The sequence below is a fragment of the Metopolophium dirhodum genome, chromosome 1, assembly GCF_019925205.1.
Source record: "Metopolophium dirhodum isolate CAU chromosome 1, ASM1992520v1, whole genome shotgun sequence".
NCBI lineage: Eukaryota > Metazoa > Arthropoda > Insecta > Hemiptera > Aphididae > Metopolophium > Metopolophium dirhodum.
In genome coordinates, this window is record NC_083560.1 from 145387534 (window position 1) to 145399800 (window position 12267).

The 12267-nt window shown below is 31.1% G+C and overlaps 2 protein-coding genes and 2 pseudogenes across 2 annotated transcripts; 1 reads left to right on the forward strand and 3 right to left on the reverse strand.

The window, feature by feature from the left end:
• Positions 1 to 1220: 1220 nt before the first annotated feature.
• Positions 1221 to 1877, reverse strand: LOC132933150 (uncharacterized). The gene has a single exon (XM_060999469.1). It carries the CDS (start codon positions 1875 to 1877, stop codon positions 1221 to 1223), a length of 657 nt encoding a protein of 218 aa, XP_060855452.1.
• Positions 1878 to 1921: 44 nt separating this feature from the next.
• Positions 1922 to 2512, reverse strand: LOC132937461 (uncharacterized; annotated as a pseudogene).
• Positions 2513 to 7842: 5330 nt separating this feature from the next.
• LOC132933151 (putative nuclease HARBI1) lies at positions 7843 to 12267 on the forward strand. Its single transcript, XM_060999470.1, has 6 exons — positions 7843 to 7985; positions 8169 to 8307; positions 8390 to 8709; positions 8790 to 8964; positions 9052 to 9181; positions 12116 to 12267. The coding sequence occupies exons 1-6, from the start codon at positions 7843 to 7845 to the stop codon at positions 12265 to 12267; spliced, it is 1059 nt and encodes a 352-aa protein (XP_060855453.1).
• LOC132934142 (uncharacterized) lies at positions 9536 to 10208 on the reverse strand (annotated as a pseudogene).

A 12267-nucleotide genomic window follows, 5' to 3' on the forward strand; every position in this document is an offset into this window, starting at 1 on the left:
ATTGTATTTAATTTTATTTTGTCCTGATTATTTCAAAAATATGGTACTTGAAATATTATACTTAGGAATTCAATTCCTTTAAATTCCTATACTATGCTTATGTGTACTATACTTGAACTATTGATTATAATTAGGGTGCTTCTGTTTTCCACTTATAACTTTTATGAAACAATAACTTTCAAAGTTTTAAAGTTATGTACCTATAAGTTGCACAAAATTGTTCTAAATGTATATTAGGTATACCTACTGTATACAAATTCAAATATACTCATTATGATGATGTGTTAAAATTTCAAGTAATTTGAATTAATTTTGGATATTTTGATTTTTTTCATCGTTGGATATACTCCATTCAGAATAACCTTGCCCACTTTTGCGCACGCGACTGAGCCGCCGGCAGCCGTCAGACCCCCCGGTGAAAGTCAGGAGCGCTGTGATTGGTCGTTAGTTGTCGACTGCTGCCGTGACCCGTCGTCACCGACAGCCGCCGCCGTGCATACAGGGAATCATAATAACACGATCGAAATAATTATTACCAATAATGATATAATCAATTCTTTATTCTTTACCATTTTTTACTGTTTTTTTGTACTTTTACCTTATTGTTCTGCACCAAACACAATACCTACGGTTGTATACACTCATTATTAAAACCAAAAAGGAATCAATATATGTAATTTAGTAAGAAATTAAAACTAAAAAATAAATACAATTTCATATTTACGAAAATTCCTCATATTTCTAAAAAAAAAATTATTATGTTTCAACAGTTATTTTCAAAAATTAAAGTCATATTTACAAAAATTACACACAAATTTAAACAGTTATATACAAAAATTAGTCATATTTACAAAAATTACACACAAATTTAAACAGTTATATACAAAAATTAGTCATATTTACAAAAATTACACACAAATTTAAACAGTTATATACAAAAATTAGTCATATTTACAAAAAAATTATTCACTATCTGAATCCGTTTCAGATGAAGTGTCTCCCGTGATAGTCATCGTCAAATCATCTGATATCTCGGCGGACAAGACCTCGTCAATAACTTTGTCAACTTCATAAAATTTTTTTTCTTCCTTTTTGGTATGGCTTATAAAATTTTTCCACATTTCTGCGTCGACTCGTTTTATGCCCTCTATCAATAAATTTTTTACGTCTGGAAGCTTATAAGTGGTGTTATTCATCCGAACGTGGTTTTTTACTGATGATCAAGCCAGTTCGATGGGGTTCAACTCACAGTGGTATGGCGGGAGTCGTAAAACTGTATGATTTTTTGCTTTTACAAGTTCGTCAATAACATACTTATTGTGTATTGGCTTCAAACGTTTGACAATATGTAGGAGTTCAGGGATGACCATCGAATGCTTTATTACTTCTCCTTTATCTTCCAACCACTTGATAATATCCGCCTTTTTGGCATTGGATGATGGGGCTCGGTCAAGTTTAACGGAATGGTAGGACGCATTGTCCATAACAATTACGGAGTTCGGTTGTAGTAGAGGTAGAATGCCCTCCATCCACTCACGAAATGTGTTCCCATTCATTTCGTCATGGTAATCACTTGTGTTTTTTTTTGACTCAAAACACAATAAACCACCAGGTAGAAAGCCATCTTCTGAACCTATATGGAGTACAATGAGCCGTTTTCCCTTGCCCGAGGGGTTGACAGCACCTGTGGATAGTCCTTTTAGGAATGCGTCCCGGTGAGATCGTACTGTTGTGTCAACCCACGTTTTCGATGTACAATCTCCAGCATTCACCCACGTTTCGTCGAGGAAATAAATATGTCGACCTTCTTCCCGATATTTTTGAATGTTCTCTAAATACATTCTACGCCACACAACAATTTCATTTTTTTCCGTCATAGCACTGTTCCTACTGCGTTTACTGTACCGGAAATCTAAATCTTTCAAAAGATGAAATAAATTGGTACGCGATATTTAAGGCAAACTGTCGTCGGCGGATACGGCTTGATGGATTTTATCGACTGTCGGAATTTCACGACGAAACCAAATAGTATGCACATGTCTGCGTACTGCGTTTTTTGAAAATTCATCAAAAACATCCCGAAAAGATTTTTTCTTACGTGTCTGTTTTGGAGCAGCCACAGTGTTTGTCTCCTTGTACGTTGTAATTATTGTTTGGATTGAACGTTCACCAACACCCAATGTTTCCGATATCTGCTTACGAATTTGTCTCACGGAGATGCTAGGTTCGTTCATGATGATGGTTTTATACATATTTACAATTCGTATTCTTACTTCCTCACTTATAGCCTGAAATATAAATATTTAAAAAAAATAAGTCTTAATAAAAATGCCGTATTGGAGGAAGTATTTAAAATTGAGAATCAAATACTGTTTTATTTAAATACTTTTAACATTTAAAAAAAGTTATGATGACTTTCTTATATTATATTGATACTCACTTTTCCCATTTTATGTTTTTTAATTGGTGATGGGACATATTGAGCATCTTCTTCGCTAGAACTGCTTGCCATGTTGAATTCACAATAAAGATAAAGCAAATAAAATAATATAATAGCAAATAAACAATAATGGAGGGTGCGCGGTTTTTTGACGTGCTACGAATTGAACGCGTGAAACACTTGTGGCAGTGGCACCGTAGAATCGTGAACATGTGTGATATTATTGTTCACTACGTATACACCTGCGGCGTGTCGGCGGCGGCAGCACACCAAACATCAGCGCTCACCGTGGCAACAGACATGCGCAAACCGGACGAGTTTTCGTCGATCGAGTGGGCAAGGTTATTCTGAATGGAGTATAGTAAAAATCTTACTTTAAAATTTTGAGCACTATACATATACATATATATTTAGTCCAGTTTACATAATATATAGGATACACTTACTCTAATTGAGACAATGACGTATCTGGTGTCAATGGTGTGTCAACTAAATTACTTCCCGTTGGCTCTTCGACATTACTATTCAGATATAAATTTAATAAAAATAGATTCACGTATAGTTATATAGTTATAGTTATACAACATATCATATTTAATTTATGGTTGATTACGACAAATACAATTTTGAATAACTCACTAAGTCAAAGCTATGAACAACTAACAAATTGAAACTTAATGAGTAAAGTTATATTAAATTTATTTTAAAATATTTGAGGTTTTTATTACGTTTGAAGTGTTTGTATTTCAACTATTTGTAAAAAGTTAAATTAAGAAGAGAAGTTATGTTATTGACGTTATTGCAAATCAAGATTGTAAAAAGTTTAAAGTCCCTACGATTTTACCCAACAAATAAAATTTTATTGATATTTATAGAAAAAAAAAATAAAAAAAATAGAAACTGAATATGTCCGTAAACAGCTCAAAATAAATCAAAATATTTGGAAAATGTTATGGTGTATAGAAAATGCTAATATAAACATTCAGTCGAAATTTCATGTACCTACAGTCATTTGTTTTAGAGTAGCACCAAAAACCAAAATTGATTTTCTCGAAAACAGACTTTGCGTAAAAATCCCCGTTTTTCCTTAATTTTTCTTTTGTCGCGTTTGAAAACTACTGAGAAATGTTTACTTTTGACCCCCCAAAGTACCAACTAGATTCACTTTCCTATCAGAAAAGTTACTATTGAAGAAAATCCAAGCACTTTACCGTCCTAAAAGGTGATGACACAAAAAAAAAATTAAAATTAAAAAATAAAAATGAAAAAATAAAAAAAAACACACATCATTGTAAAATCAATACATTCATCGCTTCGCTCAGAATCTAAAATAAATAATATGTAATTTAGGGCACTTACCTCGGTTTTTTTGATCGTTTTTGTGAAAGTGTCTTAGTAACCATATTTTTAGTTGACCGTTTACGCTTTAGCACATTTTTTTTGTTTGCCATAATGAACAATGTAAAACGACCGTAAAAAAGTGCAAAAAAAAATTGTAATAAAGTCACAAAAATGCTTACAACTGATGTGATCACCTTGAGTCATCCAGAAGGAATGGTTATTTTTCAGAGTTTACTTTATGATAATATTTGAGTAGGTATTACAATAGGTAGTTATAGTAATAATTATACTTCAATATTTATTTTTAATTGTTATACACATTTCTGGAAATACAGTTATTAGTAGGTAGTCTCATATTGTTACTTCCGCTGTCTGGAATTCGTAATCACTAATTAATAAGTACGGTGTGTATATTTATAACTCATTTTTTTTGTGGGGGATAGTCATAATAGTCATACTTATATTATAATAAATAATAATAGGTAATTGTTTCAATTAATTTGAATATTTATTTTATATGATTAGGTACTTGAATTTATTATTGCTGGATGATGCATATTTTGAAGTTTGATGTACCTACCATCTGAAAATATTAGAATGCCCGTAGTAATTATATTAGAAAAATGATTGAACAATGAACATAAATCAAAGAGTTATCCACTATCCAGTAGGTCAGTGATGGAATGCCGTCTATGATTGCCGCCGATCGCAAAATTATAATAATTTTATTTATTCATTATTGTCATTTCTATAATGTCAGTAATCCATATTAGGAACAACTTTGGTTTGGTTCATAATCGGCACATAATCTATTCTCATTTCTCAGAAGCGTCTGTCGTCGCCGATAACCGACCCACGAGCGAACGCACGAGACAGTTATTGTTAAATTTACTTTTTGGCGTGGTGGGGGAATTAGCGGCCGCCGTCATAACGGCAAGTAGGTGGCAGCACATGATGGCAATAAAAAATCAAATCCAACGACGTAAACATGCTGTAGAAAAACAAACGAAAAGCCATTAAAAAGTTGTTTTAGAGTAAATATACCTATAATAAATTTTATAGAGAATAGTATTTCGGAGGGAACCTCATTGGGGTTTTGTATTAATCTAAATATACAGCTCAATATTAAAGGGACAAAAACCTTTTTTTTTTACATTTTTTAAATAACTGTAACTTTTTTATTAATTGATATTTTGAAAAACACCTATGAGGTTCCCTCCTAAATATTGTTCTCTATAAATTTCATTATGAGTATTTTTACTATAAAACCACTTTTTGATGCCATTTCGTTTGTTTTTCGTAGACGTGTTTTTACCGCTGAAAATGACCAGTGTAGCGTCCTCTTAACTAAAACGTAAATGACACACTAGCGTAAAATAAATTAAATCGTTTATAAATAATTAATTATACAATTAATAGCAACGATGAATAAATAACTAAAACAAAATATTAAATTCGTATTACTAACGATAAATAATAACACTGTTATTATATTCCCTATTAAAACCCTTTTAAATTTTTTTTTTATTCAATTTTTTTTTTTTAACTTAATTAATCAACCCTGGGACATCTATACTTAAATAGTGACTCCTACCAACTGTATTAATTAAATTAATTCAATTTGATATTTAACTCAACGCTTAAGGACTTATTCCTGCCTTATATAAAATAAATCTCAAAATATAGACTCACTGTCTTCAAATAATTTCACAAAATATCAGGACTTACAATTTGGCCTATAATATTCAATAACTCGACTTCAATTATCGTAATAATAACTCAAAATTCAATAAAACTCGACCTCAATTGTCGTTAAAATTCAAAATTCAATATAACTCGACCTTAATTGTCGTAAAAATTCTCATAAACGGAAGGACTTACTACACGGCCTATAAAATTCAACAAAACACGACTTCAATAATTGTCGTAAAAATTCACATAAACAGAAGGACTTACTATACGGCCTATAAAATAATTTCAACAAAGACTTCAATGTCTTAAATAAATTCAACAATATAAGGACTTACTTCTCGGCCTTCAAATAAAATTCTCAAATAAATTCACAAAATGTAAGGACTTACCACACGGCCTTAATAAATTCCCCCAATATGGACAACAAATGTCCTAAAATAATTCACAAAACGTAAGGACTTACTATACGGCCTTAATAAAATTCTCAAATAAATTCACAAAATGTAAGGACTTACTACACGGCCTTAATAAATTCCCCCAATATGGACAACAACTGTCTCAAAATAATTCACAAAACGTAAGGACTTACTTCCCGGCCTTAATAAAATATTCTTTCAAAATAAATTCCTAATTTTTTTTTTTATAGATTGTGGCTATGTTCAACAATAAGGACTTAACTGCCTTTCAATAATTAAAATATCAAATAATAATTCTCAAAATTATTATAAATAATAAGCACGGTTTATTTCAATCAATTGTTACGTAAATCTGGATTGTTGTTCAACCTAAATAATTTTATTTATTTATTAATCAATCGTAAAAGTTTTTATTTAAATATCTAAAATAATTAATTCAATTTTTGTTTTATTTCAATAACTTATTTTTCATTTCAAAATAATTATTTATTTATTTATTTACAAGATGTATTTTTTATTAAAAAAAAAATTATAATTTATTTAAGTTATATTAGTTTAAGTTCTGAATAATTATTAATTTATTTTATTTAAAACAATTATTAATTTATTTTTTTTTATTGATTGAATTTAAAAATAATTTATTATTTTATTTTAGTTAAATTACTGAAAATTTATTTTAGTTTATTTTAAAATTTATTTAATTATAGTAATAATGTTTTAATAATATTTTACTTTATTTTAATGATTGAAAAATTATTTTAGTTTCTTTTAAAATTATTTATTTATATTAATAATATTATAAAAATAATATTTTTATTTTATTTAAATGACTGCAAAATTATTTTAAAAATAAAAAAGAGTATTATTTTAATTTTATTAAATTGTTCTAAGTTTTATTTTAATATTAAATTTATTTAATTTATTAAAATGATTGTAAATTTTATTTTATTTAATTATTTATTAAATTATTAAATTATTAAATTATTATTTGTTTTAAAATATTCGAACTACTATTTAATTTAATTCAATTTGATTCTAAATTATTATTTTATTTAAGTTAAAAGGTTGAACAATTTTATAATATGTTTTTAATTAAATCGAAAATTCATGTTCCACAATCTTAATTAACACAACTATTTTTTTTTCTTGTAATAATATACTATGGTCATACGCTATACCATAGGAGACGAACAATGACGGAACTTAACTAGATACTTACAACAACGCAGCTGGTATGATTGTCTCGCTGGCAATTCCATTGCTTTCACGTATTGACTAGTAATTGTTAGTTTGTTCAGGGTCCTTTCTCGGAGTTGTTGGTAGGTGATCAATCTCCCAACGGTGATTCGATGAAGAATTTGCCTCCTTGAATGGACTTAGATTGCAGAAAAAATTTTCAAAATTTTTCGAAAATTTTCAAAATTTTTCGAAAATTCGAAAAAAATTTTTAATTATTTTTTCCTGTTCTCTAAGTATCTATTGAGATACCCTGTCCACAGCGCCAATTTGTAACGTGCCCCAGTCAATAGGATTGAAGAATGATGGAATAAATGTAAATCTCGAGTTTTTAGTATAATATGTTTGATTTATTTAACTTATTCAACTGTGATTGATTATATAAAAATTACTCTAAGGGTGGGTTGCATAAACGATCATTAGCGATTTACGGCTCTGTACGCACTAACGGTCCGTTAAAAAAAATTGGGTGTTGCTTGATCGCTCATTAGCGTTAACGGGCCTGTAATTTATTGGCTATTGGACCTGTAAACTACAGGTCCGATTTTGGTTCGGTAACTTTTACAGGTCCGTTAAAATGGTGATAAGAAATTATATTTCTTATCAGACACACTTTTTTTATTATGAAAAATATTTGAATATAGGTAAAATAAATAATATTAAAATACACATTCAAAGAATACGTTCTTTTACTTTTTACCATCACACTCATAAAATATGTCCTCATCTGATTCTGATTCAACGAGTGATGATGATTTTATCATTGGGGTGCTTCAGGTGTTACCGAGACCACGATCTTTTCGTGATAGATCCAATCCATTTACCGAATATGATGATACAGATTTTAAACAGCGATTCAGGTACTTATGAAATATTTGATTTGACTATTTTCACATATTTTAAATAGTAATGCCTATTTATATGTATTATAACCGGACCTTTGGTCTAAAAATGCAGTCTTGTAAAGAATACTTTAATTTTGTATTCAGAATACATATTTGAATACTTGAGTCAACGAGTAATGATTTATGTATGTTTATCAGGTTGTCTAAAACAATGTTTATCGAATTACTAGACATGGTTCAAGATCATTTATGTCAAAATACACAATGCAGTATGTCATTATCACCAATATTGCAGCTTCTGATTGCACTTAGATATTATGCAACTGGTGTTTTTCAGGTGAATATTTTAGATTATTATGTTTGCCCACGGAAGCATGTTAAACTATTGTATATATAAAAATATGTATGTCAAACTTTAGGCAGTTCTAGGAGACCATATACGAATCCATAAATCAACAGTGTGCCGTATTGTAAAAAAAGTGTCAACATGTATTGCATCACTAAAACCAAAATACATTCAAATGCCAAAAACAGAAGCTGATAGAAAAGTAGTCTATGAAGATTTCTATAAAATGCGCCAATGTCCTAAAGTCATTGGAGCAATAGATTGTACACACATCAGAATCCAATCACCCAATAAAAATATAGGAGAAAGATTCCGCAACAGAAAAGGCTATTTTTCTATCAATGTTCAAGCCGTATGCAACAGTAATTTGCAGTTCAAAAATATTGTGGCTCGGTTAGTGGTAATTTGTAGCAAAAAACTTGTCACTTATTAGTTATTCTAAATTCGTTTTATTGATTTACAAACATTATTAGATGGCCTGGTTCAGTTCATGACTCAACAATATTCGACAATTCTTTATTAAGAGCACAATTTGAGAATAATGAATTTGGAGATGCTGTAATGGTAGGAGATGGAGGTTATGCTTGTCGTAATTATATGATGACACCTCTTTCCAACCCTGTTACTGAAGCAGAAATACGATATCAAGTAAGAAAACCATATGCAAATTTTATAAAACAACTAGAATATATTTGTTGCTCTGTACAAAGCAATAAGGTGTTATTATATTTTTAGAAAGCACAAATTGGCACAGGAAATGTCATCGAACGAACATTTGGTGTTTGGAAAAGACGGTTTCCTGTGTTATTAGTTGGAATTCGAACTCAAATCCCAACTACTCTTGTAACTATTATAGCTACAGCAGTATTGCATGGTTACCGGTATTTTTCCCGAATCAAAATTCCCGAATGGACTTTTTCCCGAATGGTATTTTATTCGAAAATCCGAAAACCCGAAACCTTTTTTCCCGAACGCCTTTTTCCCGAATCGAAATTCCCGAATGAACTTTTTCCCGAATAGTGTTTTATCCGAAAATCCGAAAACCCGAAACCTTTTTTACCGAACACCTTTTACCCGAAAAAAGTATAATAACATAATAAATGCTGTTGCGTTATCGTTAAATATTTTAAAATCGACAAATTATATGCATATAAAAATTATTTAAAAAAAACTAAAAAGTATAATAACATAATAAATGCTGTTATCGTTAAAAACAAAATTACAAAACAATATTATGTGCGATTGCCCTCAGAAATTGTAACGGCTGGTATGTATTAAATTCAGCAGTAATGGACATTATTCGCTTTTGAAAATCCCGCCATTTTCTTTTTGGTAGTGCTCTAACTTTTCGTCCTAAACTCAGCTCCGCGATCATTATCTCAGCATCAGCTTGTTCTTTTTGGATCTCACCGAGAGCGGAGTAAAGATCTGGATGATGTTGCTTGTTTTCCAATAACAAGCTGGAAGCGATTGTGCCACCCCTCACTTACATTGTTGGTTTTGTGTGAACCAGTTAGAGCGGCTTGGTGCTGATTCCAAATTTCTGGCGGATAACGTGGAAGAATTCCTCGTCTTCGCCCTCTAGCTATTACTCCTACAACATAATTTTTTTCAAAATATTCCAAAATTGGTAATAAATCTTCAGGCGCGTCATTTTTCAAAAGCGAGAAAATGCGAGGTACTTCAGCCAAAGGTACGAATGCCAACGCTAGCATCATATGACTGTACATTTTTAATGAACGATCATCAGGGTCATTGTATGTGGCTTGAAGACCAACAGATTGAATTTGTCGATACATTGATTGACCGAAATGAAAAAAGCAACAACTGAGAGGACAATTTGAATAAACTTTTTGACAAGCGTTGATTATAGATTTTTCAAAGTCAGTCATGATCTTAGCCGGTTCACAAACAATCCTGAGTTCGTTAAATGAAGATTGTACTGCTCTTAGCACAGTGGCATACTGAACCGTTTCTTTTGACGACAACAGTGCATATACAAATGGAATAGCAACTGTGTCATGAGCATCGTGTTGTTTGCATGTTCCCAGAATCGTGAAAACTTGTGTGAAAATAGTGGGACACACCTAAGAATTATGAAACAAAATCATATTGTTATATAATTACATTCAATGCCTACTTCAATAGATAAATAAATAAGAGATATTAATAAGAGATAATTAAGAGATATTAAGAAATGAAGAATAGCCGCGTGACGTCATTGGGCCTTACTCGTCGGAATTGCCTATCTCATACGTGTAAAAGTTGCTCGCTTCACACAACGATTTACCCACCTAAAAATTTTATTTTTGAAATTTAATTTACGTAGCAATGTGTGATTTTATGTGTTAAAGACGACGCAAGTATCAGAATTTCAATAAAACGTTTAATTTTTCAAATATTAAAAATCTTAAGAGACATTTTTGTTAAACGCCGCGTCATGACACCCGGACACCGTTGTTCGCCGCGACGCTCGCGACGTATACGACGTATACCGGCGTACCCGTACCAATACACCACTGATTAACACATCATAGACATATACCTAGGTAATAAACTAATAAATATAATAAAATCCGTCAAACCTTAAAAGTCCCGTCTAAAAACCAGCAATCACTCCGGGCCAATAATTCTAAATTTCTCCGAGTCGAGAACACAACGACTCTACCTTCATTGACGGAATCATCATCAAGTGAATCGTAAATTAAAAAATGTTCACCCGTAAGCGTCTTTTGATACCGATCGGGAAGAGTACCAAAGTCATTAAGTGTTTTTGGATTGGGCGGCAAATTTTTCCTTAGGTATGTGTAAAATACATAAAAATTAAATTGGATTCGTGGAAATTTGAAAAAAATAAATACCTCCGGACTTGACGCATTGATTTTTTTAAATTATCACGGTTAGGTAGTTGACTGAGAACCCCGTCAGATAAGCCAGCCATCTCTGTACGTAATATTTGAGTAGGTGGTAGTTGTGGTTGGTCCTCAGCTTTCCGCTTCAAAGAATATTTGATGATCTCTGCTTCACACTCTTCTTGGTTGGGAACATGGTCGTGATCGTCCAACGTTGATTCTCGTACAAAATAATTTTTATTTTCAAAAATATTGAACGCAGTAATAACTCTTGCTTTGCACTCTTTTTTACGTAACTTTTGACATTCCCAGTATGTTTTACCGTTGACTGGTAATTTAGAACGCACATAAATAAAACCTCCACAAATTAATTTTGTTTCACTCAAAATTTTAATTTCATCCATGGTGATAGATTAAAATAAAATTAAAATGATTTTGCTAAGTATATAATCTTATATTATTTACAATAAAATGCACTGGAAAGTATAACGACGGTCGATAGCACTCGAATAACGCGGCTTTACGATTACAACGATTACGTTTTACTTGTATACCATAGATAAAAGATACAAACGATAATAATAATAATAATATCGGTGTAAAATATAAATCAGCGACGGTAAAGTGCAATAATGGCAAACATGCGATTCTACATGTGCCCGTTTATCGCACGGAGAAAAAAAAGATTAGAAAAGATTAGAAAAGATTAGAATGTATAGCAACAGCTGTATTTTAGTTATAATGTATAGAAAATACATACCTAGTCATTACAGCTCACAGTTATAACAACATTTTTAAATTTTTAAAAATTTTTATTTCGGGAACAATAACCGTCGGGAAAAAGTCGTTCGGGAAAAAAGGTTTCGGGTTTTCGGATTTTCGGATAAAACGACATTCGGGAAAAAGTTCATTCGGGAATTTCGATTCGGGAAAAACGGCGGGTACCATATTGCATAATATGCTTATCAACTCAAATGACCCTCTACCTGTAGACGAAACTCTATTAATTGAAGATTTGCGTCAACAAGTTCCTGTATTTCTTGTTCCCCAAACTGGAAACATAAAACGCAGAACATTAATTGACACAGTGTTTATTTAA